Genomic DNA, 21,464 nt, shown 5'->3' with positions numbered 1-21,464 from the left:
CTTAGAAGGCCAAATGCGGAGGCTTGGTCGTCACGTGCAGCTTGTCGGCCTGACGATCGCACCTTCCTTGCTGGGTACCTCACCTCAGGTACCTTCCCTGAGCTAAGCTCACTGCCAAATCTTGGAATCGACTTGTCGCCTCTCACATTGTCTCATACAACAAACTCACAACACCATCCGCTCGCTCAAGTTCTTTCCCTCCTTTCTCGATACCAGCCGACCTGTACCGGCCGTCCGTCATTCAATTCCGCTCATTTTATCATTGTCCCTGGATTCGAAGCGCAGATCCAGGCCCACAGACTTCTCTACCTGAGCTTCTCTCTATCCCTCTGACGGAAAACATCCACAATGCTCGGCTGGTAAGCTTCGCCAACAAAATTCCTTGATATCGCCAAGCTTTGCATCGCTAAACACTTCATCTCCAGGTATCAGGCAAGACTCGCGGCTCGCCCGCTGCTCACTCAGAGCATCACCACCGCCATCCTCTTCGCGACCGGTGACATCACTGCCCAGCAGCTCGTCGATAAGCGCGGCCTCGAGAAGCACGAATGGGCCCGCACAGGCCGCATGGCCCTCTACGGCGGTGGTAAGCTCCACCTCACCTCACCTGCGCCCAGAGAACTCACACGCGACGATGCCTTCGTCACCGACCTGAGCACTGGCCGATGAATTCATTTCCACTAACCAGATGAGTCTAGTTATCTTTGGTCCCGTCGCCACAACCTGGTTCAAGTTCTTGCAGAACAACATTGTTCTCAAGAACAAGAACGCCGAAATGCTCGCCCGTGTTGCCGTTGACCAGGGTGTTTTTGCCCCCGTCATGATCAGCGTCTTCCTGTCCTCCATGGCCACGCTCGAGGGCGGCTCTATCAAGGAGAAGCTCGACAAGAACTACAAGACTGCGCTCACGTCCAACTACATGCTCTGGCCGTTCGTCCAGGTAGTGAACTTCAAGTTCGTGCCGCTTCACCACCGTGTGCTCTTTGTCAACGTCATCAGCATTGGCTGGAACTCGTACCTCAGTTTCTTGAACAGCCAATAGATGGCTATTGGGGACTGGGTAGTAAGATGAGCTTGAAGTGGTTACCGCCAATTGAGGGAAGCAGTCTAGAGGATGGCTCGGGGGAACTGAGAATTCGCTGTGATTCCAGCGTCGTATAGCGATTTATGGCTTCAGATTTTGAGCATTAGAAGCAGGATAGACGAGATTGAAGTGATCAAAAAACGGTCATGGGCAGGGCCAATGGGAACATACTGCGCCATTCTTATTCTATCTCAACGTGAAGAGTTGCCTCAAAGCATGATGATAGGCCTGCCATTGTTGCCCGTTAAGAAGCGAATGTTCCTGCTGGTTCAGATCGACTAAGGTATACAGTAGAACAGTCACATTGGGAAACAGAGTGTGACGTATTTACGTTGAACAATAACAGAGGTATTGCCGTGGTTCAAAGACGGCCACAAGCTCAGCCCTGCCAATGAGCGATGGATGCGGGGAAGATGAGGAGTCTCAAGTTTCCTACGCTGTAATTTATACTCGTTCATCTCTTCTTAGTACTCATATGTGTCGGCAACCATATATCTGACTGGATCCTCATTGCATGACAACCAAGTGGAAACACTTAGCTCATAGTTCCGCGTTTGCTATCTGGCATCGCACCACTCGCAGCAATAGATAACTGAGCTACTACCGTCCCCTCATTCTCCCCACCCTTAACCGGGATCCTTCGGCGACGGAGTCGGCCGCTGCAACGTTGCAAGTCAATCTGGCGCCGAACGTCTGAAAAGCATCTGAAAGTGTTGTCGTAAAGTGACAAAATTGAGATAAAGGTCTTCTTGAGACAAGGCATTCGAAGCAATTCCCTCCAGCTCGAAGGCACCCGATCAAAGACACTCACGCAAAGATGACCGCCTCCGGCCTGCTTGATCGCCTCAACCGAGACGGCTTCGTCGTCATCCCTTCAATCCTCACCGAAGACCAACTCAAAGACCTCCGAAGTGCGACTCAAAACGCTACAGCACTGGCCCGCGCCGGAAAATGGCCAAACGTGCGGACGCTGCCCAAGCAGTTCCCGCCGTGGCCGGTCGCCACCCCGGAAGCGCCCCCGGACGGCATCTGGGGCGTCCAGGGGATGATGCACCCCGACATGCCCAATAACGCCGCATTCATCAAGACGTACTTTTCGGATGCCGTGATTGAGCCTACGAAACAGCTGCTGCAGTGCACCGATGACGATCTGGTCATGGAGCTGTTCAATTTGCTCATACGGCCTGATGAGGACTTTGAGCTGCGGTGGCATAGAGATGATATCCCCGCTACTGCTACCGCCGAAGAGGAGCTCGATCGGCTCAATAAGCCGGCTTATTCTGCGCAGTGGAACCTGGCTCTCTACGATGACAATAGTCTCATCGTTGTCCCGGGCTCGCATACTAGGGCTAGGACAGACATAGAGCGCAACGCGGATCCTTATGAAAAGGAGATTCCCGAGCAGTTATACGTGGAACTCAAGGCGGGCGATATTGTCTTTTACAACAACAATATCCTGCACCGCGGTGCATACGTCGCGAATAAAGAACGCATGACACTGCATGGGAGTGCGGGACATGTCAACGGGAGCACCCTCCGAGCCCGCAATGTATTGCAACACGGACTCAAGGGCTGGGTGGATAAAGTCGATCTGGGCGTCTTGGACGAGAAGGAGAGGGCGAGGGCTGAGAACATGCGGAGAATGCTGGTTAAGCTGGGCGAGGAAGCGGGGGAAGTGGGATATTCTCTCGAGGGGTAGTGAGATAAGGCCGTTATGGATCTTGTTACCAAAGACAATCGAATGCATGCGCGAGTTTACTTCCAAGGACAAGAAGTCTTGGGTGATTTTGTTCTGGACCAGTCGAGCGGTGTGTAACAGGCCGGGCGGTGAATTGGGCGAGTTCGACCGGACTCTGCCCGGGTCATGTGTGGTGGGCGCTTAGCTATGTGTACCCGTGACGGGGCGGAGTGAATCAGACTGGAATCCCATCTCGATGATAATTAAGAGGCGCTACCGGCGTTTTATCGCTCTGAGGCCCCAAGCAACGTCATTTCTCAAAAAAGAATAACAATACGCCAACTGACACTTCCTGCACTGAAAGGTTGTTTCATCTCAAGTTTCCGTCTTCCATCTCGAAAGCTCTGGGGGAAGGAGTGTCAGTGGTCTGTGCACGTTCGGATGCCTAAGTAACAAGGTGTCTGTGGAACCGTGAGCTTTTCCCGTCCTGCGGCCAAATCCGGGTTTGCCAACCATCAACCGACTCTGTCGGCAACATCTGCATCAGCCTCAACCACCTCCAAAACCACCCCTCCTCCTCCTCGAACCCGTCCAGATCAAACATCCCAAGATCTGCACCCGGCGACAATGTTGCCCTCATCGGTGCGGCGCGTGGTCGCCTCGGCGCCGCAGTCCCCCCTCGTCGCCTCCCTCACCACCTCCGCTCCGAGAGCGGCTACGGCCACCATCACCCTTCAGCAGAGACCCGTCGGTGGCCACCAGAGACGATGGTCCTCCTCGAGCCCCTCGAACCCGAATAACAACGGATCCAAGGACATTCCTGCCCAGGGCCAGTCCGTCCATGCCTCGACATCATCGAGCTCCAGCAGCAGCGGCAAGGCCAACGGCGAGAAGCGGAAACGAAAGAGCAAGGACAGCGCCGATAGGGAGGCTGTGCAGAAGCTGCCCAGCGTGCCCAGCACACAACATCTTTCCCAAGAAGGTGTGTAGTCATGCGGAAGTCGAGTCTTGTGGAAGAAATGCTAACTGAACCATGCGCAGCTCTCGGCTTGTCAACCTTTTTCTCGCTGCACCGGCCGATATCTGTGACCCACAGCATGCCCAAGTCAGTGACGGAAGAAGCCTTCGCCGCCATCTTCAAGCCCCGGAGCAGGGCGAACAAGGTCACCGACGTCATCTCAACACTATCGCGGACGACCGACGACCTCGAGGGCGCCATGGCCAAGATGACCATCGGCCACCAGGAGACGGATGCGTCAGGCGAGCCCGTCCAAAAGATCGACTTCAAGAACCCCGACGGCACTGAGTCGAGCGTCTACGTCCAGCTCAACAGCATGGCCGGCCAGTTCGTCCCCTTCCGCCCTCCCCCGGCCCCCGAGGCCATGGGCGAGACCGCCGACGCCGCGACATCCCACGCCGCCGCCGCCGAGTCCGCCGTCGAGGACCTCCTCGACGATACCCCTCACCACCGCGTCTACAAGGCCATGTTCACCATCGAGGAGACGACCGACGCCGACGGCCAGGTCCAGGTCCTCGCCCACAGCCCCAAGATCATGCAGGACGGCGGCGACGCGCCCCGCTCGTTCCTCGAGCGCATGGCCCTGCGCCAGATGAAGTTTGACGAGGCGCAAGGCCACGATACCATGCACGCCCTCAGCGTCAAGCGCCAACGCAAGCTCAAGATGAAGAAGAAGAAGTACAAGAAGCTGATGAAGCGCACGCGCAACCTGCGCCGCAAGCTGGACAGAATCTAAGCTCGGATTTGGGGGGGTCGGTTGTTTGGTTTGTATATAAAACAAGCAAAGCCCCGTCGGTCTCTTATTTTCTCACATCCTTGTGTTTTTTTTCCCCTTTGGACTCGGCTTCTCCCACTCGAGCATATCTGGGAAAGACGCGGGTGTTATTTCCTCCTCACAATTGGTGTTCTCGGCCGGGGCATTCATCGCTGATGGTATTTCATCTCCTTTTCGCGACTGTGCACACATTTCTCGGGCTTCATATAGAGAAGAGAGGGGATAGCTTTGCATCAGATAGCAATCATCCAACTGTTTGCATCCAGAGCAATCACTCATGACCGTGCCGCGATACCTACTGAGAGCGAGAAAGATGTAAGAATCAGGGACGCTAGAAATAAGAAGAAGGAAAAGACAGACAGAGAGATATCATGTACAACAAAAAAGTGTATTACTAGTTCCATCAAACGGAAATAACTCAAGGCCTTCACAGCCCGTTTTAAAATCGTCTACCATACCTATTCTACAGTATTCGTACACCAAACCATTTTCTGAGTGACTGGGAGGCCGTTGATTTTTAAAGATCGTCCGAGGGGGGGTGTGGCGTTCCGCCACGGGCGTGGCCATAACGAAAAAGTTGCGGCACCCCACCAAGACGCACCCACCTCGAAAGCCCACCGCCCGGCAGAAAATGTTCTCTCCGCCAAATTTTTGGGAATTTCCTCGACGTCTAGGAGCTGGTTTGCGCCGACCCGACTTCTCAGCAAGCCCGCCTTCTGCCAATTTTCCGCCTTCACTCCCCCTCGTCCCTCCTCCCCTGCGAGCTCTGTTCAAGATGTCGCGCAAGGCAGTGTGAGTTCTCGTTATGATATGAACCCCTACATGTATTTAATTGCTGACTTTAATCCAATACAGAGACCAGCGGATCCCGAGTCTCATTAGCAATGGGTACCAAGAGAAGAAGCGCAGCTTCTTCGTGGTGGTCGGTGACCACTCCAAGGATGTCATTGTCAACCTCCACTACTTGATGGCTAGAAACATCAAGCAGAACAAGTCTGTGTTGTGGGCGTACAAGACCAAGCTCTTGGGCTTCACGAGGTGCGTCTTCCGGCTCGAGCAGGGCTCACTTACACAGCAGACACGGAGAAGCTAACATGCCGACCTCTTCCTCGAAATCCAGTCACCGAAAGAAGCGCGAGAACAAGATCAAGAAGGAAATCAAGCGCGGCACCCGCGAAGCCAACGACTCCGACCCCTTCGAGCTCTTTGTGTCCCTCCACAACATCCGCTACGTCTACTACAAGGAGACGGAAAAGGTCCTCGGACAGACGTTCGGCATGTGCATCCTGCAAGACTTTGAGGCCATGACGCCAAACATCCTCGCGAGGACGATCGAGACAGTCGAGGGCGGCGGCCTGGTGGTCCTCCTGCTCAAGGGCATGTCCTCGCTCAAGCAGCTCTACACAATGTCCATGGACATCCACTCGCGCTACCGCACCGAGGCGCACGACGACGTCGTCGCCCGCTTCAACGAGCGCTTCATCCTCTCCCTGGGCGGCTGCGACTCGTGCCTCGTCATCGACGACGAGATGAACGTCCTGCCCATCTCGGGCGGCAAGGGCGTCGTAAAGCTCCCGCCCACCGACAAGGACCTCAACAAGACCGAGGCAGAGCAGGAGCTCGAGGACATGAAGGAGTCGTTGCAAGATACCCAACCAGTCGGCTCCCTGGTTACCCTCGCCAAGACGACCGACCAGGCCAAGGCGCTGCTGACGTTTGTCGATGCCATTGCCGAGAAGACTCTTCGGAGCACCGTCACGTTGACGGCCGCCAGAGGTCGCGGAAAGTCGGCGGCCATGGGTGTCGCTGTTGCGGCTGCTGTCGCGCACGGGTACAGCAACATCTTCATCACATCTCCGTCCCCGGAGAACTTGAAGACGCTGTTCGAGTTCGTCTTCAAGGGATTCGATGCGCTCGGATACGCCGATCACGCCGACTACTCCATCATTCAGTCCACGAACCCCGACTTCAACAAGGCTATTGTCAGAGTCAACATCCACCGGGCGCATCGCCAGACAATTCAGTACATCAGACCTCAGGATGCCCACGTTCTCGGACAGGCGGAGTTGGTCGTCATCGATGAGGCTGCCGCTATTCCCCTGCCTTTGGTGCGCAAGCTCATGGGCCCTTACCTGGTCTTCATGGCCTCCACGATCAACGGTTACGAGGGTACCGGTCGCTCGCTGTCGCTGAAGTTGATCAAGCAGCTCAGAGAGCAGTCAAGACCTGGAGCCAAGACCGGTGAGGACACAGAGGTTGCCGACAGGACGACGGGCAGAGCCTCCAAGGATCAGGGCTCGAGCCAGTCCAGCCGGTCCCTCCGCGAGATCACCCTGTCTGAGCCCATCAGATACGCCCAAGGCGACTCGGTCGAGAAGTGGCTGAACAAGCTTCTCTGCCTTGATGCCACCCTCCCCAAGGCAAAGGCCAGCGCTCAGGGGTGCCCCGACCCTTCGCAGTGCGAGCTGCTCAAGGTCAACAGAGATACCCTCTTCTCCTTCCACCCCATCCCTGAGAAGTTCTTGCAGCAGATGGTTGCCCTCTACGTCGCCAGTCACTACAAGAACTCTCCTGATGATCTCCAGCTGATGAGTGACGCCCCCGCCCACGAGCTCTACGTCCTCATCGCCCCGACATCAGACGGCAAGCTGCCTGAGCCCCTGTGTGTGATCCAGGTCGCACTGGAAGGAAAGATTAGCAGACAAAGCGTCATCAACCAGTTGAGCAGAGGACAGCGCCCCTCCGGTGACTTGATCCCCTGGCTCGTGAGCCAGCAGTACCAGGACGACGAGTTCGCCTCCCTCTCCGGCGCCCGTGTCGTGAGGATAGCGACGAACCCAGAGTACGTGTCCATGGGATACGGCACCAAGGCCCTGCAGCTCCTGACCGACTTTTACGAGCAAAAGTTCACCAACCTCTCCGAGGACGCCGACCTCGCCATGGAGGAGACCCTTCCCAGAGTTACGGACGCCGAGCTGTCAAATACCTCTTTGCTCGCGGACGACGTTCACATCAGAGATATCAAGAAGCTGCCGCCGCTGTTTGCGAGATTCTCCGAGATTAGACCCGCTGCCCTGGACTACGTCGGTGTCAGCTATGGCTTGACGCAGCCACTCCACAAGTTCTGGAAGCGCGCCTCATTTGCGCCCGTTTACCTCCGGCAGACGGCCAACGACCTGACGGGCGAGCACACGTGCGTCATGATTCGGCCTCTGGAGAACACCGGCGCCGACCGGTCATGGCTTGGTGCCTTCTCCCGGGACTTCCAGCGTCGTTTCCAGTCTCTGCTGTCGTACCAGTTCAGGGAGTTCCAGTCAGTCGTTGCGCTGAGCATCGACGAGTCTGCCAGCATTGGCGCCAAGCTCGACGGCACTGAACCCACGGCCCTGACAAAGGTGGAGCTCGACAGATTCCTGACGCCATTCGACTTGAAGCGTCTCGAGTCGTACGCCAACAACATGCTGGACTACCACGTCATCCTTGATCTCGTTCCCACACTCGCTGGCCTGTACTTCACTGGCAAGCTCAAGGGCGACATCAAGTTGACTGGTGTCCAGCAGGCCATCCTGCTCGCCATCGGTCTGCAGAGGAAGGATATGGACGTCATCTCCACTGAGCTGTCCCTGCCGTCATCGCAGCTGCTGGCCATGTTTATCAAGATCCTTCGCAAGATCACAACGCACTTTGGATCCCTAGTCAACGCCGCCGTTGAGGCTGAGCTGCCTAGCAATAACACCATTGGTGTCAGCCGGGAGAACGCTTCTGGGGTACATGACGATGAGGTCGTCGACAAGAAGTTTGTTCCCCTCGAGACATCTCTCGAGGACGAGCTTGAGGAGGGAGGCGACGAGGCTCTTGCTAAGCTTCGCAGGAAGCAGCGCGAACTGATCGACTCCCTACCACTTGACCAGTAAGACCCATTTTCTTCAATGCGTACCTTTGAGAGCACTTTACTGACTACAACTCCCAGGTATGAGGTTGACGGTGACGCCCCCGCCTGGGCCGAAGCCGAGCAGGCCGTCAAGGACGGCAAGACTGGCGTGGTCAGCGTGAAGTCGGCCAAGTCGAAGCGCAAGGCCGGCCCTACGGCAGCCGAGATTTACGACGAGGCTCTTGGGGAGAAGAAGCACAAGAAGGCGAAGAAGTCCAAGAAAGACAGGGACTACGTAAAGATACAGGTAGGAGGGGAATAAGTGACAGAGGAGGCATAAACAAAAGTGTAAAAGCATCTTTACTTACAGGGTGAAACGGGTATTTGTCCTTACTTGGGCGGCCTCTATGCGGAGTTGGCTTGGCTTTGTTTTGTTAACAATTTTAAGAAATTCTGAACTTCTTGTTTCAAGCAAAAATGGACAGTGATGTCCTCCTCTTTCCGGGTGGAAGTGTTCAGAGACTGGACGACATCTTAGATCAAGTGACTGGCCGGTCAGTCGTGATGATCCGGCTCTGATGTGATTCTTGTGATTTCAAAGAAGGAAGGGACGAAGATGATGGAAGACATAGACACCTTCCCTTCCTCTGCCCTCCTTCCATCTTCAACATCAAGGTCGCTCTTTCCTGCGTTGTCTGCTGCTCTTCCTCTTCTCAGAGAAGGTACCTTCCACCTCGACAAACTCGTGGCAGCCACCTATTGTCATCTGACGACAACACCTCGACGATTCCCATTCTCACCATTTCAAGGCTTCGACCGGAAATTGCTTCCTCCTTTTCCATACCCTCGAGACCGTAAATACACCACTCGCCTGCTCTTTTCCCCGCCGTACAATTAATACATCTCACCGAAGCACCAGGTCGCAGGTCACCCACACCGTCTCTCGCCATCACAACCCCCCAAACTCGAACCGAGAAACAATGTGTACCGAAACCATCGCCCTCTGCGAAAGCTGCGGCCTCCACAGACACATGCACTACCACCGCTGCACAGCCTGGCTCTGGTCCTACCGCCAAATCAAATGGACCTTCACCACCCCTCTCTCCTCGACCCCGAAACCCAAGAATTGCCCCTTCCTCGACGGCGAGGTCAAGACCGAGATCCTCCCGGGCAGGTGTCCCAACGCGGCGTGCCCGGGCCACAAGCTCAAAGATGCCCTCGACTTACAGGCAGCCGCGGACGGGAAATTGGACAGAAGAACGGACGAGCAGAAGATTGACGCGCAGAGGATCAAGATGGGGCTTAAGAGGCGACCTGGGCCGGTGCAGGCGTTCCGGGAGCCGTTGGAGGTCGGGAGGCCGCATCAGAATCGGGTGCCGGTTGTGATTACGGATGGGAGGCCCGATGAGGGACTGGGAGTTGTGAGAGGACGGGGGAAGCGGGTAGAGGGGATGGGGATGGCGGAGATGGAGACGGAGGGTGAGGGGGCTATGGCTGTTCCGTCGCCTGGTCCGGCTGCGAGGGTGCCTGTGAGGAGACATAGGACGTTCCATGGTCCGATGATGAGGCCGCATTGATGGGTGTTGTTGAGACACATGGCGGGCTCATCGATTTGACGGCACGATACTACGAATTACGAGGGATGGGAAATGAATGATGACCAAACGGACTGGGGAGGGACTGATAACGGGGACTGATAATGGGAGGAAGCGTCTATACTATAGCGCTGATCGGAAGAGTTTCTCTTCGCTTTAATAATGAGCGCCGATTTCTCAAGATCATGAGGTTCTCCCAAAGGTGTGAAAGGTGTTGATGGAGTCGTGATATCGTGAAGACGGTCGTCGCCGCACATCAACCGAATTGTCCAATCACAGCCATGGCCACCGCTAAGAATGTTTCTAACTACTCGATAAGTTGGTTCCTGCATCGCGGCAAACCGGCAAGTCAAGTCCGTAAGCCCAGGCCCCAAACAGCGCGAATCAAAGCCTGTTTTCATCGCCCGCTTCCCCCCCTGAACTTTGTATTTTGGAGAAGCCAATCTTGGGCAGTGGGGTTCATTCCCCCTGTCGACGGTTGACCATCCACTGAGAAGCTCGAAGGATTCACGTCTGGCCTCCGCGCGACCTGGGGGATCAACCAACTTTTTTATGCTAAAATCCCGCCCCGTTCGTCCCATTTGTGGTTCCTGTGTAAACATTGGACCATTCCCCGTCCTGTCATCCTGTCTCGTCTTCCTTCTCGGTTGTCAACTCAACACCTCTCTCCCACACGTTGAGTCGTTGAATCCATTCATTTGGACGAGAGTTTAGGATTGTCAATTGACTCTCTGTCTCTTCCTTGACGACTAGACATCACCTTCGTTTCTGAGCTCTGACGAAACTCCACGCGCTCGATTGCTTGAACCCACCGGAATCGAACCACTCGCTCGTCCCTTAAAGCTCGTGAAGCTCTCACCAACTCTCGATCCACCAACCTCTCTCCCAAACCCTCAACATGCACACGTCCAACCTCGCCCCGGTGGCCTTCGCTGCCTTCTCCCTCCTCCTCAATCCCGTCGCCGCCATCCCCGCTCCCGTCCCCGTTCCCGTCGCCGCCCCCGAGCCAACCCTCGTCGCCCGCGCCGATGTCATCGCTCCCACCGCCGCCTGGATCAGCGTCAACAACAAGGGCGTCCCCACGACCGTCACCCCCGTCCCGACCACAATTTCCGGCACGGCCACCTACGCCTCCGCCGCCCCCAACGCCTTGACGGGCAGCGTCTTCACCCTGACCGACTGGCACCTCGTCAAGGTCACCACCAGCACGGGCACCCCGCCCGTCGCCACGGCCGACAGCAAGAGCGGCGCGGGGGCCTTTGCGCCGTGTAGTAATACCAAGGGGGACTTTTCGCCCTTCTGCGATCCGAATAAGGGGAGCACGCTTTACACCGATGGGACGTACTATGGTAAGTCACATATCGACTTCTGAAACTCGCCTCTCCCTGTACAGGTGATGAAAGTAGTATATCGAATATCAAACTGACCATCCCATCTTCCAGTAACCTGGGACCCCACCGTCCTCATCAAAGGCAACAAAACCAACGTCAACGTAAAAATCCAAGGCAAATCCGTAAACGGCACAACGGTAGGCGACATCGTCCTCAACGCCGACACAGACACCACGAACCCGGCCTCCTACGGCTACTACGCCTGGACCGTCTCCTCCAGCCTCATCCCCTCAGGCCAAGACAACGCCACAATCGAGCTCCTCATGTCCTACACCGTCGACGGCACCGCGCAGGACGCCATCACCGGCCCGCAGGTCCTCGTCGCCAAGCGGCCAGAGTGGCACCCCGAGGCCGCGAAGATGCCCAAGGGCGCGGAGCTGTACATCGCTCTCCCCACCGTGTTTGGGTTCATCATCATTTGCGTCATTGGCGGGTGTATCTGGAACCGGCGGACGCGCAAGATCGGGCTGGGGAACATTATGAGCCGGTCGAGACACGGGTACGGTGTCGGTAAGTCGCGGGCGCAGAGGCTGGGGGCCAAGGTTAGGCAGAGCGTGTTCCATGGCGGGCGCAAGGATCGCGGGATTCAGTTGAGGCAGCGGGAGATTAGCCCCGATGGGTATGTGTACCGCGACGAGCCGCTGCCTGATCAGCAGCAGAGGCAGCATACTGGCGGACTCAACACCAATGGTGGCGGTGGTCTCGGTCATGCGAGGAGGGATAGCGATGCCCTGGGAAGTCTTGCGGGAAGCCCGGTTTCGGCTACGTTCCCGCACCATGAGCCCCAGGGTGGTAATGCTTTCCGGGAGGAGATGAGGAGGCAGGAGAGGGAGAGGTACTGAGAGGGACCATGAACTTTCAGAGGCATGCCATTTGGTGTGCTGCCGACAGGAAGCTGTGTTGTCCGGCGAGGCTACCACAGAGGGTAGGTAGTAGGCGATGACGGAAAACATGAGAATAAGTGTCACGATATAGACGACGCAAGATTCAGAGATGAGCTGATTTGGAGCTCATCTTCGACGTAATATGTAACAATAATGAAACTCATGAAGAACCTCAAGGCCAGTGACTTGATCCAGTAAGATTGTGACCGGTGTCGTGATGTGCTATATTGCTACTAGGGAAGTACAATCAGCCTATGTAGTCAACCGCCTGAGGAGGGGACCGGTGAAAGACATCATAGAGTCACTCTTTCACGTCTAGCAGTCTTGCAACAAATGTCTTCTTTTTTCCAAGCCATGAGATGAAGGTTCTTTTCGAAGCAAAGCTCGAGCTTTCATACATTCCTAAGCCCTACTGAATGTTCAAACGAAGGGCACGATAGGGTCGCACATTCACATCTAGCAGTCTTGTAACATACATCTTTTTTCTTTCATCTCAGGTTGTAAAGCGGACGTTCAATTCTAGGCCAAGTTCGATTCTCTATCCTCTCCTTATCCTTACACTCGGGCGCTATCGCTAGAGATAGCGCTAATAACGAGGACTCCAAGAATGCCCACATCATGCCTTTTTCCTTTATCTCATCACTGCCCATATCTCACATACGCCGTATGGAATATGTTAAAGATAGTAACTATTGTTAGAACCTGCTAGTACCACAAGCATCGTCTTTGGTCTAGAGGTACAGGCATCTTTAGTTGCAAAGGAACCGGGCTGTTATTGAATCGTCAGTGACACAAACGTCAGTCACGGGAATCAGCCAGTACCTTGGCATCCAGGGATGTGGTCTGTCTTGCTTGAGTTCAGAGGTACGCCCTGGATATCTTAGTCTTTATAGGAATCCGTCGTTATTAAGCACATCGTCAGTTACGAATACGTCAGTAACGGAAAATAATCAGTATCTCGGGATCCTATCCGCATAAACCACTTTCTCGTTGTCTCAATTGCTTGGTTCAAAAGCATGAGCATCTTGATTATCTGAGGCAGGGGAACCACTGGCCGCATCCATGTGTGTCACGCGCACGCAGGTTCAGTACGACCGCTGGTCCTGCTGTAGGTCATACTCTCGGATCCATATTTTATAGCTATTACAGCGTTATCTTGGTACCTGGAGATTGAGGATGGGCTCCTATCCAAGTAGACTGTCTTCATCTTATCCTACTTACTTCGAAAGCAGAGGCCCTTAATCCCTATAGGAGCTACCCCGTCGTCGTCACATATATAATTAGTGACGAATACGTCAGTCACGGGAAACGGTCGGTAGTACCTTGATATCCAGGGATCTTGGCTATGGGCTCTCGTCCGAACGAGCTGCTTCAATCTTGATCCAGAAACATATTCATCCTGATTTTATGAGGTAGGATCACAGAACCATTAGCCTCACCCTATGTGCATCACTCGCACATGTGTGGGTGCTACCGCTAACCTTGCTCCCATCTCAATATTTTATAGTCGTTGCGGCGTTGTCTTTGAGACCGGTCAGGAAGACAAAAAGGCATTCTGCTGAAGATCCCGATAAAGCAGGCCCTCAGACCACGTCTCCCTCAACCTCCTTCGTATCACTTCTAAAACAACTGGACAGGCGGGCGAATGAGAGGTCATATCAGCATGTGAATTCGTAAGGTTTAATGACGCCGTCGCTACTGAACTGAGACCTCCCGATGTCTCCATGCAATTCTGGTCGTCCGATGGGTCCCCATTTACTCCCTTGATACCATCAGAAGCTGTGCAGGTGCCAGCACTTTACTTCTTGCCAGAGCTACCGGAGCTTCCACTGCCATAGCTGGACGAGCTTCTCTCGCCGCCGGGAGAGGTGTAGGTTGAGCCGCCGTTGCCATCGTTGTAGTAGGTGCTGCCGTTGGGGTTGGAGTAGTAGTAGGATCCGTCACTTGAGATGTGCTGGTCAGCTTTCTTTCCTTGATATCTCAAATAGGAAAGGGCAAGACGAGAGATACTGGTTGGAGCACTGAAAATCGGGGGGAAAAAGCCCCCTCAGACAAGCGATCGTCAACCGGGCAAGGAGGAGGAGCAGCAAGTCGGACTCACGTGTTAGAGTAGTGGTACGAGTTGGAGTTGGAAGCACTGCTACCGTAGTCACGCGCGCAGTAGTGGTTGCCCTGGGTTTGCCGGTCGATATGTCAGTCATGCACATCTCCAGCTTGAAGCTCTTTGCAGCTTCGGGAGTGAGGAATTGATCAGTACCTCGCTGTTGGTGCCGGAGCTCTTGTAATCGTAACCTTGTCCGCTCATCTTGGCTGTTTGCTTGTCGGTCTTGACACGGAAGTGGTTGATTGGGATGGTTCTGTATGCGTGGTATCGGAGGAGGGTTGTAGAGAGATGAAGAAGAGAGGATGTAAGGGTGAGGCCACCGGGAGTTTATGGGAGATTAAATAAGGTAGGCAGGTAGGTACCCAGGCAAAACACCTTGTATGATCACGCAAGGTCTGTGTATGCTTTTCCGCCCCGCACGGATTGATTGTTAGCGGGCAGAGACAACTGGGAAGCTACTTACCTACCTTAATTCATCATACTTTGTGTGTTGCTTGTGGCTTGCCAGAAGTTCTCATGTGCCTTCCCGCGGGACCCATGTCAAAGCTCCAAAGTCAAGTCAGGCAAGGACATGTGATTGCATCGTTTCCCCTTCTTATTGCCCGTTATGCGCATACCTAACCACAACCAAGTTTGTAGCGTAAAGAAGCAGCGACGAAGGGCAGCACGATGTTGGTATATTGCTTTTCCCCGACAAGATAAGCGTTTGTCCACTTTCCCCCGCTGCCAGCCAAGCTGCCACTTTTGGTGACCTGGTCTGGGATCATCCTGGTCCTTGTCGATGCTTGGGTGGATCTCATATCAAATAGGCAAACATCTTAGTTGACAGAAGAGCCTAGTGATCATGTCCAAAGAGACAAAATCAGAGGGACTGCGATTGAGAACTTGGGAATGGCTTCTAGCTTGCAGAGCATATAAGCAGTAGACTACTCCCAGGCGCGTTGTCGATGAATCGATGTGACCGGCAGTCGAGTGGGATGAGAGCCAGAGAACCCCTCACTCGCACAGCTGTCCCCCACGTTTCAGGGATCAGCTTGCATGGAAAAAGCAAATGACATCCCTCAAGCACCAACTCACTTGTTGAACTCACGCGCCTCTCATTCCTACACTTCCGAACCGAAACCAGATTTCATATGCTACCGCATCTCGCTACAGGTATCCCAATTGCGCGTAAACCCCTAAACAACATAGTACCCATCCCATTAGAGGCAAAGAAGAAAGAGTCCAGCATCCCAATTCCAATAAATATAATCACCTAATCGCTCCGTCGTCACGCATTACAATGTCTCCCTTGTCGTTATTTCATTCCAACACTTGAACCAAGTCAGTCACAAGGCACGCAAGGTGCGGAGTAAACACCCCAACGCAAGGTAAGGTTCCCTCAAAGCTTACTTTTTACCGTACCCGGAGCATGTTCGGTATCCGCTAGCCGAGGTGTACGGTGAACCGCCGTTGCCGTCGTTTTGATACCTCTCACTCTTGGGGGTTGAGTTGTGGATTGAGCCGCTTCTATCCATCGTTTAGCAGGATTCCGTCAGTCTTTCGGTTTTTGGCCCCCTCTCACGCCCCGCGCAAAACGTACATCCCCAGATCTTGAATCGAAGACTGGGTGAGGATGGTCAACAGTAAGAATGATTGACACTCACGCGCTGGGATACTGATATGAGTTCGGGTTCGCAGAGCTGCTGCTGCTGCTGTTTCCGTAGTCGCGAGCGCAGGAGTAGTTACCCTATTTATCCCCCCCGCAGTGAGTATTTTGCTACTTTCACGAGAACCTCGGATTGGCTTTGGATTCTCAAATTACCTGGCTGTTGCTCTTGTACGAATACCCCTTACTGCTTGGCATATTGTCGATCTTGGGTAGAAGGGTGAGCGGTGGGTTCTGTTACTTATTTTCCGAATGCTTCTGAGTTGGAGTTGGGCCGGGGAAGAGGAAGATGTCGTCGGGCCTTGGTTTTCTGTTTTCGCTTTTGACACAAAGTGGAGATGGGAAGAAGAAGACGAAGAAGGCGAACTTAAGTATAAGAAGAAACTCTCACTCTCTCTCCAGTTCACGGCACATGGTACGAGATACAGATCAAGGTACATAATGGGCTGATCATGGGCGATGCGTGGTTTGAAACGCCTGCGCTACTTCACCTTACCCCGCCCCACGGGAGCTCATTGGAGAAAGCCCATAGTGAGACTTTTTTTTACTCTCTAATAATTCCCGTGCCTTTACGAGTCGGGTCCATTGACAAGTTTGGATGGATGGATGGTGGGATGGGGGTGGGAACGGACGATGCGGCAAAAAAAGGACCAACGAGTGGATGAAAAGGAATGCTTTGGGCAAGGCGTCAAGCGTTCGAGCCGCATACCGCATGGTTCCTCGTGGGTCGAGCGAGGCAACACGCATGCGCTGGCAAACGGAACTGTCTCTGCATCGTTTCTTTGGGCGCTGGATTTTCTGGGGCATTAGGTATCGGTAGGACCAGTCGTTAGGTATTTTAAGCTTCATGTGGGGGGTCGGTGGGCTTGAAGCCTTGGGGGAGTGGTGAGTTGGAGGAGTCTGCTCTCTGCATGAGCAGACTCTTTGGATGAGAAGGAGTCCGAGATGTGGAGGGGGGCGAAGGGATGACTTGGATTCTGCAGCGAAGATTACTCGAGTTAGGTACTAGGCAGGGGAAAACACGGGGGTACCTGAGCTCAGGAAGCTTCATAGAAACTTGGGACGACACAAGACCTCATTCGCACTCCTCGATTTTTGAAGAGGGAAACAGCGGCTCTTTGAATAATAACGTTGCCTCCACGCTGACGTCTTAGCTCGGGGTGGTAGTGTAACAAATATCAAGGAACAGGAAAGGCATTAAGAGAGAGCAGCTGTGACCGCAAGGAGTGCAGATCCGGGAAAGCCCGGCCATAAGTAGGGGACCGACGGACGCGGTCAGGGGCATATATCTCCGAGATCTGCTTCGGTCGACTCGGATCTGACTCCGAGGCGATGGGAGAATACCACCCTTTTTGGTCTTCAGTGGTTTTAATACGCTTGAATTCAAAAGTCTATTTTTTCGGTGCTTTTTGCCGGCATATCTAGTCTAGAGGCTCTTCTATATCATTATGCGGCTCACAAAACAGCCCATTCACGACTCTGCTTTTTTTTCTTTCTGAATTTAGAGGTGATGATCTAGTCAGTTGGAAGGGTCCTTGGGGTCGCCGTCCTCGAGCTCGGCGAGGTACTTCTCGGCGTCCATGGCAGCCATGCAGCCGGTACCGGCACTGGTGATGGCCTGTCTGTATCTCTTGTCCTGGACGTCACCGGCGGCGAAGACACCCTCGATGTTGGTCAGCGGCGTGCCAGGCTTGGTGACGACGTAGCCCTCCTCGTCGGTCTCGAGCTGTCCCTTGACGAGCGAGGTCGCGGGCTCGTGGCCGATGGCGTAGAAGAGACCGTTGGCCTCGAGCGTCTCCTCTTCGCCCGTGACGGTGTCCTTGACGACGAGGTGGCTCATGAGGCCGTCGTCGCCGCCCTTGATCTCCTTGCCGGCCGAGTTCCAGCGGATCGTCACCTTCTCGTGGCCCTTGAGGCGCTTGGCCATGATCTGCGAGGCGCGGAGGACGTCGCGGCGGACGAGGACGGTGACGTGGGAGCCGTACTTTGTGAGGTAGAGGGCCTCCTCGGCGGCCGAGTCGCCGCCGCCAATGACGACGAGGTGCTTGCCCCGGAAGATGGGGACGGCGCCGTCGCAGACGGCGCAGGCGGAGACGCCGTTTTGCCAGTACTTCTCCTCGCCGGGGAGGTTCAGGCGCTTGGCGGAGGCGCCGGTGGCGAGGATGACGGCGTCGGCGGTGTGGGTGGTCTCGGGCTCGAACTCGGTCGAGTACTTGAAGGGGCGGGAGGAGAGGTCGAGGTTGGCGACGGTGTCGGAGATGATTGTGGTGCCGAAGCGCTCGGACTGGGCCTTCATGTTGTCCATGAGCTCGCCGCCCATGATGCCCTTGGGGAAACCGGGGAAGTTCTCGACGTCGGTGGTGGTGGTGAGCTGACCGCCGGCGGCGATGCCGTTGGCCATGAAGCCCTCGTAAAGGACGGCTGGAAGGGGAAAAGTATCGTCAGTGGGATGGTCTTGGAGTAGGGGGAACGAGAGGAAGTGGGAAGTGGCTTACGCTTCAGCTCGGCGCGCGCCAGGTAGACGGCGGCGGTGTGGGCAGCAGGCCCAGAGCCAATGACTGTGGCATGAGGTTAGCAAAGGCAAATTGCAACATTTGAAGCCATCGCGGCTCGATCATGTTTGAGAAGCATGTTTGTCTGTGCTGGTCTGCAGGAGGGGCGACAACGCAGGAGCGGAGAGTCGTGACATACTGACAACCTTGCTGTGCATTTTGCGGGCACTTGACTTTAAATCAACAGGGTTCGTAGAGTTCTTCTTGAGGGACGTGGTGGCTGCGGCAAAGGATAGACCAGTGGCGCTTGAGCGAAGAATTGTTCGTCTAAAGGTTGAAGAGAACAGTTTGGCGGTGATATGCGCGTTCAGGAACACGCACTATCCTCTCCAAGAAATGGCGGGGTATCAGAAAAAGAGAGATATATGTACAGCAAGAGGGGAGGAGGGGGTGCCACAGAGTCACAGTACGCCAGGGGGCGTGTGAGAGGAGGGGTGGAGGGGCAAAACGAAAGGAAGGGGGCAGGAGCAGGACGGCGACGGCAACGGAGTTTGCTTCCAATCAAGGCCTGGAAACTCGTGGACCGCTATCGTGACGGCAGCCCCGGGATGGTAGTGGTAACACGGAGTACAGACAGTGGTTCTGCAGCAACAGCACAGCTAAAGTGATTTCTAATGGTGGTGGCCGGGATCTGGGAGACTGATGCGTTGCGCTGGTGGTGGTGGTGGTGGATTCCAGAATTCCAGAAATTTTTAATCGGGGCCTGCCGCACGATTCAGGGTGCATTTGATAGCGTCTTGTCAGTCGGCCAAGCCAAACCGCATGTGGTCTGGATGCGTGATCGGAGTGCCGTCCTCTGTCGTGACTGCGTGAATTACCTAAGCACCGAGTCGCCGACTCCCCGTTCCGTCGGTAGCCCCCACTTGCCGAGGCTCTTCCGAGTGACGCAACTCGGCTCCGAGCCACAAATCTGCTGCACGGTGTGCCATGTACCTACCTCAGGTACCTCTCTCTTCGTCTTCTCATGAATTGTGGACTGAGATGGTTACCGGTGTCGGGAAGTTTATAATCTACAAGGGTTCTCATGCTGCTGGGAATCTTATCAATCGCATCAGCAATAATTTGGAATTGTTGACGTCAATGGAGCTTCTGCCTCATAAGACCAATGTCTAGATTGGAGCCAAGGCCGTCTTGTTCGGCGATATCTCAATATTCCTTGCGTTCAAGTATCAAAAATTATCGCGCACGCGATCAGAAGGATGAGTCAATATTGAACTATGGATCCTTTCCCTCGAAGACACCTTACTCATTTGCTTCATAACCTCACCCACGTCACATGCTTTTCTTGTTTTTTTTTTTTTTCGCAGCCACGAGTCTTACGTTTCGCAAGTGCGCTTGCTCGGGGATATTTCTGACTTAATAATCACTCAAGCCGAGTGAATTAGAACTACCAAGATCCCTCAACGCATGCTCAACCTCCTCCGAGAACGCGTATTCAATATCTTCTTTCAGATGGTGAAGAGGCTCCTTCACGTCGACTAATTCACATCCATCATTCTGGATATCTTCGAATTTCAGAAACGGCTATTCCAATCTGACCAACAGTTCTGCATTGCGACGAAGAACACTAAGTCAATCAAGGAAACTGCAACTGTAGGCGAACTCTTGGTGACAACCTTTGGTACATCAAATCCAGCCTTGCAATATACTTGCACCTTAAGCAAGCATCACGAGAGCGACCTCAGATCGATGTTTTAACGACATGTCATAAGATTAAAAGTGTATACAGTAAGAGTCGGCTACAAATACGGCGGCCGCTGGATAAATGTCGCTAGTCCGGCCTTTCCCCTACCCAAAGGCCACAGGCACCCATATTCCACGCACTCAATACCCTACGCATCTGGCAGCCCGGAAATTACAACACCGCTAACAAAATCCTTGGCGTGCCCTTGCGTATCCATCTTGCCAGTACCATTCTTCAGGTAACAATACTCCCCCGGCAACTTAATCATAGCAACAGACCGACAATACCCTCCCGCCTTGACATCCCCGCTGGCAAGATTGCTCCCATACGCCTGGTTATGCGCCGCACACAGCGCCATACACTCCTCAAACGTCGAAACATACACCTTGAGGATATCATACAGCGCCGGGTTACCGTATGCCGCGCCCGAGGGGTAATTCACCTCGCAGAGCTGACGGAAGGTCTGCGTCGAGTAGCCGGAGCCGATCTTCATTGCGTTGCCGCCGGCATCGGTGGGCGTGTAGGTCGTCGTGTTGATGCTCGGGCAGCCGCCGTCCGTCGGGGCGGAGCGAATCCCCGTCGGGATCGAACGGGCCGTGGATGAGGTTGCTGTCGAGCTGGAAGATTGGGCGCCTAGGCCTGAGCTTGCGCTTGAGGCTGTAGGCGCTGATTGCGAGCCAACTGTTGCTGAGGCTGTTGAAGACGGATCTCTGTATGGACATTAGATTCAGGCAACTATGGTCTCGTCTTCCTCCTGTGAGTGGAAGAGACAGGTGAACATACACTGACACCGCCGAACTGTTGGCCTTTTGCGCCACCAACCCTCCCGCCACGCCGCCGGCGATACTCCCCGCAAGAACAACTACCAGCGCAATTACCAGGCCCCAGAAGACAGGCACCGTTAGACCGAGAACGCGCCGTCTCTCTGGCGGCGGCGCGTCTGCCGCCGCGGCGGAAGCATACGCCGGGTGATGGGCCTGCGTGATTGTCGTCCACGTCGACTTTTCCAACGGGCTCTGGAACTCGGCGGGGTCATACGGGATCGGCGCGGTGGAGTACCGGCTCGGTGCCGCTTCGAGGCCCGGCTGGTCTGGCGCCGTCGCCTCCGCGTGGGGACGGTGTTGGATTCGATCGGCCATTCCTAAAATACTCTGTCGTTTTCCCTCCTTTTTTTCTTCTT

General features: G+C 54.6%; 10 protein-coding genes across 10 annotated transcripts; 6 read left to right on the top strand and 4 right to left on the bottom strand.

The window, feature by feature from the left end:
* Nucleotides 1-348: 348 nt before the first annotated feature.
* CTAM01_08844 (sym-1) lies at nt 349-1,042 on the top strand (the record flags this gene model as incomplete). Its single annotated transcript, XM_060524864.1, has 3 exons — nt 349-359; nt 426-586; nt 699-1,042. 3 exons carry the CDS (start codon nt 349-351, stop codon nt 1,040-1,042), a joined length of 516 nt encoding a protein of 171 aa, XP_060380555.1.
* Nucleotides 1,043-1,901: 859 nt separating this feature from the next.
* Nucleotides 1,902-2,783, top strand: CTAM01_08843 (phytanoyl-CoA dioxygenase; the record flags this gene model as incomplete). The annotated part of the gene is made up of 1 exon (XM_060524863.1): nt 1,902-2,783. The coding sequence occupies one exon, from the start codon at nt 1,902-1,904 to the stop codon at nt 2,781-2,783; it is 882 nt and encodes a 293-aa protein (XP_060380554.1).
* Nucleotides 2,784-3,389: 606 nt separating this feature from the next.
* CTAM01_08842 (uncharacterized protein) lies at nt 3,390-4,516 on the top strand (the record flags this gene model as incomplete). The annotated part of the gene is made up of 2 exons (XM_060524862.1): nt 3,390-3,744; nt 3,804-4,516. 2 exons carry the CDS (start codon nt 3,390-3,392, stop codon nt 4,514-4,516), a joined length of 1,068 nt encoding a protein of 355 aa, XP_060380553.1.
* A 670-nt stretch (nt 4,517-5,186) lies between these two features.
* On the top strand, nt 5,187-8,748 carry CTAM01_08841 (uncharacterized protein; the record flags this gene model as incomplete). Its single annotated transcript, XM_060524861.1, has 4 exons — nt 5,187-5,347; nt 5,411-5,593; nt 5,676-8,465; nt 8,526-8,748. The coding sequence occupies 4 exons, from the start codon at nt 5,187-5,189 to the stop codon at nt 8,746-8,748; spliced, it is 3,357 nt and encodes a 1,118-aa protein (XP_060380552.1).
* A 658-nt stretch (nt 8,749-9,406) lies between these two features.
* CTAM01_08840 (uncharacterized protein) lies at nt 9,407-10,003 on the top strand (the record flags this gene model as incomplete). The annotated part of the gene is made up of 1 exon (XM_060524860.1): nt 9,407-10,003. One exon carries the CDS (start codon nt 9,407-9,409, stop codon nt 10,001-10,003), a length of 597 nt encoding a protein of 198 aa, XP_060380551.1.
* Nucleotides 10,004-10,919: 916 nt separating this feature from the next.
* Nucleotides 10,920-12,254, top strand: CTAM01_08839 (uncharacterized protein; the record flags this gene model as incomplete). The annotated part of the gene is made up of 2 exons (XM_060524859.1): nt 10,920-11,370; nt 11,464-12,254. 2 exons carry the CDS (start codon nt 10,920-10,922, stop codon nt 12,252-12,254), a joined length of 1,242 nt encoding a protein of 413 aa, XP_060380550.1.
* Nucleotides 12,255-14,094: 1,840 nt separating this feature from the next.
* CTAM01_08838 (uncharacterized protein) lies at nt 14,095-15,082 on the bottom strand (the record flags this gene model as incomplete). Its single annotated transcript, XM_060524858.1, has 4 exons — nt 14,095-14,239; nt 14,398-14,468; nt 14,554-14,653; nt 15,018-15,082. Coding segments are annotated over 4 exons (381 nt in total), but the record flags the coding sequence as incomplete, so codon positions are not given.
* Nucleotides 15,083-15,788: 706 nt separating this feature from the next.
* On the bottom strand, nt 15,789-16,488 carry CTAM01_08837 (uncharacterized protein; the record flags this gene model as incomplete). The annotated part of the gene is made up of 3 exons (XM_060524857.1): nt 15,789-15,909; nt 16,047-16,129; nt 16,237-16,488. The coding sequence occupies 3 exons, from the start codon at nt 16,486-16,488 to the stop codon at nt 15,789-15,791; spliced, it is 456 nt and encodes a 151-aa protein (XP_060380548.1).
* A 1,079-nt stretch (nt 16,489-17,567) lies between these two features.
* Nucleotides 17,568-18,920, bottom strand: CTAM01_08836 (thioredoxin reductase; the record flags this gene model as incomplete). The annotated part of the gene is made up of 3 exons (XM_060524856.1): nt 17,568-18,469; nt 18,544-18,606; nt 18,740-18,920. Coding segments are annotated over 3 exons (1,146 nt in total), but the record flags the coding sequence as incomplete, so codon positions are not given.
* A 1,512-nt stretch (nt 18,921-20,432) lies between these two features.
* On the bottom strand, nt 20,433-21,423 carry CTAM01_08835 (uncharacterized protein; the record flags this gene model as incomplete). The annotated part of the gene is made up of 2 exons (XM_060524855.1): nt 20,433-20,994; nt 21,068-21,423. 2 exons carry the CDS (start codon nt 21,421-21,423, stop codon nt 20,433-20,435), a joined length of 918 nt encoding a protein of 305 aa, XP_060380546.1.
* Between the last annotated feature and the right edge of the window lie 41 nt (nt 21,424-21,464).

The sequence above is a fragment of the Colletotrichum tamarilloi genome (genome assembly GCF_030869305.1).
Source record: "Colletotrichum tamarilloi strain Tom-12 chromosome Unknown Scaffold_32.1, whole genome shotgun sequence".
NCBI lineage: Eukaryota > Fungi > Ascomycota > Sordariomycetes > Glomerellales > Glomerellaceae > Colletotrichum > Colletotrichum tamarilloi.
The sequence above is the reverse complement of the archived record's forward strand: the minus strand, read 5'-3'. Positions and strand labels throughout refer to the sequence as shown.